This window comes from Zingiber officinale, chromosome 9B (assembly GCF_018446385.1).
Source record: "Zingiber officinale cultivar Zhangliang chromosome 9B, Zo_v1.1, whole genome shotgun sequence".
NCBI classification, from domain to species: domain Eukaryota; kingdom Viridiplantae; phylum Streptophyta; class Magnoliopsida; order Zingiberales; family Zingiberaceae; genus Zingiber; species Zingiber officinale.
The window spans coordinates 101,302,635-101,304,277 of record NC_056003.1 but is presented as its reverse complement, the minus strand read 5'-3'; the positions used below and the strand labels follow the sequence as shown (position 1 = coordinate 101,304,277).

The window sequence follows — 1,643 nt, the reverse complement described above, 5'->3', positions numbered from 1 at the left end:
GATGCCTAAGACCTTTGAACGGGAAACGAGCCTTTAATGCACGTACTTAATTCCTTGTATGGCAAGTTATTAATCCTTGCCAATTACTTGACCTACAACTGGCCCGATGGCCTCCCCCTCCTCAAAATCGTTTGACTAGCTCCCTGTAGCTTCAACTCCAAACGCCTTCAATCCCACTCTTCCCGCCTTTGCTTTCAGTGCTCTCTAACCTTTTGCACACAATTCAACTCGCGATCGCCGGCCCTTCCAGAGTTCCAGTCTTCCCCCTCCTCCTCATTATATACACGCCCTCGCTCGCAACTGGGGATCAATCCAATTCCAACCCCTGCTTCGCATTTTCATAGCTAGCTGATCGAGGCTCAGCATGGGGAAAGCCGACGCCGCCGACGCCGCGCTCTTCCTCGTGGCCGCGCTGCTGCTGGCGTTGTGGGCCACCGCGGCTGGCGAAATCGGCGGAGGTAGCGGCAGGCAAAGCCGGTTCCTCCCGGAGAATGGCGGGAGGAGGTGCACCATCAACCGCGGGATCTGCCAGAGGCAGAGGATGCGTTGCTGCGGCGACGAGTGCGTCGACACCAGCAGCGACGAGTTCAACTGCGGCCGGTGCGGGCACGAGTGCGACTTCGCCTACCGCTGCTGCGGCGGAAAGTGCGTGGCGCTCCAGTTCGACACGAAAAACTGCGGGATCTGCTTCAGGCGCTGCCATAATTGCACGTATGGGTTTTGTAACTACGCATCGTAGCTGCTCATCGTCGCCCGCACGCCACCCACTATTAATTGTTGAATATGGTAATAAATGATCGAATATATATGTATGTATTCGCCGTTGCTCGTCCAACATTGTTTAATTAAACTAAAAGGAATTTATACTTAATACGCAAGCTTGTTATTGTACTGATAATTATTAATAATGATACTTAAACTTTATGCATGCAATCTTCTTCATTTCGACAAATTAAGTTCTTCTCCTTCGTTTGATCAATGTAAAATTCCAAATAATGGTTACTGCATGCAAAAATATATGCTTTTGTACTAGCTAGAACGAAAACAATGATGCGGATGGAATACGTTTTCAGCATATATATATAAGTCATTTTAAAGCTAGCTAGATTCTTATATAAGACACAAAATCTGTAAGGTAGGAAGAACTTTGAACGAGGTGTTCTATAGCAGAAAGCTTTTGAGCTGGTCAAATGCACATTGAATGAGGTGTTCCAGGGATGAACAAAGAAAGGCTGTCTACCTCAAAAAAAAAAAAAGCAGCAAGGAAGAAAGTGTGGGTCAATCAATAATTATCCACCCAAAGTTGTGCAGCAGAAACAAAAATGATGTCAAAGTTGTGGGTGTGCCCACGTTTATGTGGGTAGGCCCCTGAATAAGTGGTTGTGGCTGCAGCCTAAACCAGTAAAAGCCTTGCAGACAGTGAAAAAGGATCAAAAACCAATCAATCAGATTCTCACTCTGGATCAAAAGCCTGCAGAAAAGGACTGGAATATGTCAACTAAATGGAGTTGTATGCCATAAATTAACACTTCATCTGAGTTAATAATAACAACAAAATTGTTGTTATTTTTTAGGGTTATTTCTTGGTATGTACCATATTAATCATATATTTTAATGATGATTAGTGATGCGGAGGTAAATAA

The 1,643-nt window shown here is 45.0% G+C and overlaps 1 protein-coding gene across 1 annotated transcript; it reads left to right on the top strand.

Moving 5' to 3' along the window:
- The first annotated feature begins 364 nt into the window (after positions 1 to 364).
- Positions 365 to 739, top strand: LOC122023239 (stigma-specific STIG1-like protein 3). The gene has a single exon (XM_042581312.1). It carries the CDS (start codon positions 365 to 367, stop codon positions 737 to 739), a length of 375 nt encoding a protein of 124 aa, XP_042437246.1.
- The last annotated feature ends 904 nt before the right edge of the window (positions 740 to 1,643 follow it).

Bases quoted from the DNA above. Each gene is read 5' to 3' on its own strand.
- LOC122023239 (XM_042581312.1), top strand. From the start codon at position 365: ATGGGGAAAGCCGACGCCGCCGACGCCGCGCTCTTCCTCGTGGCCGCG.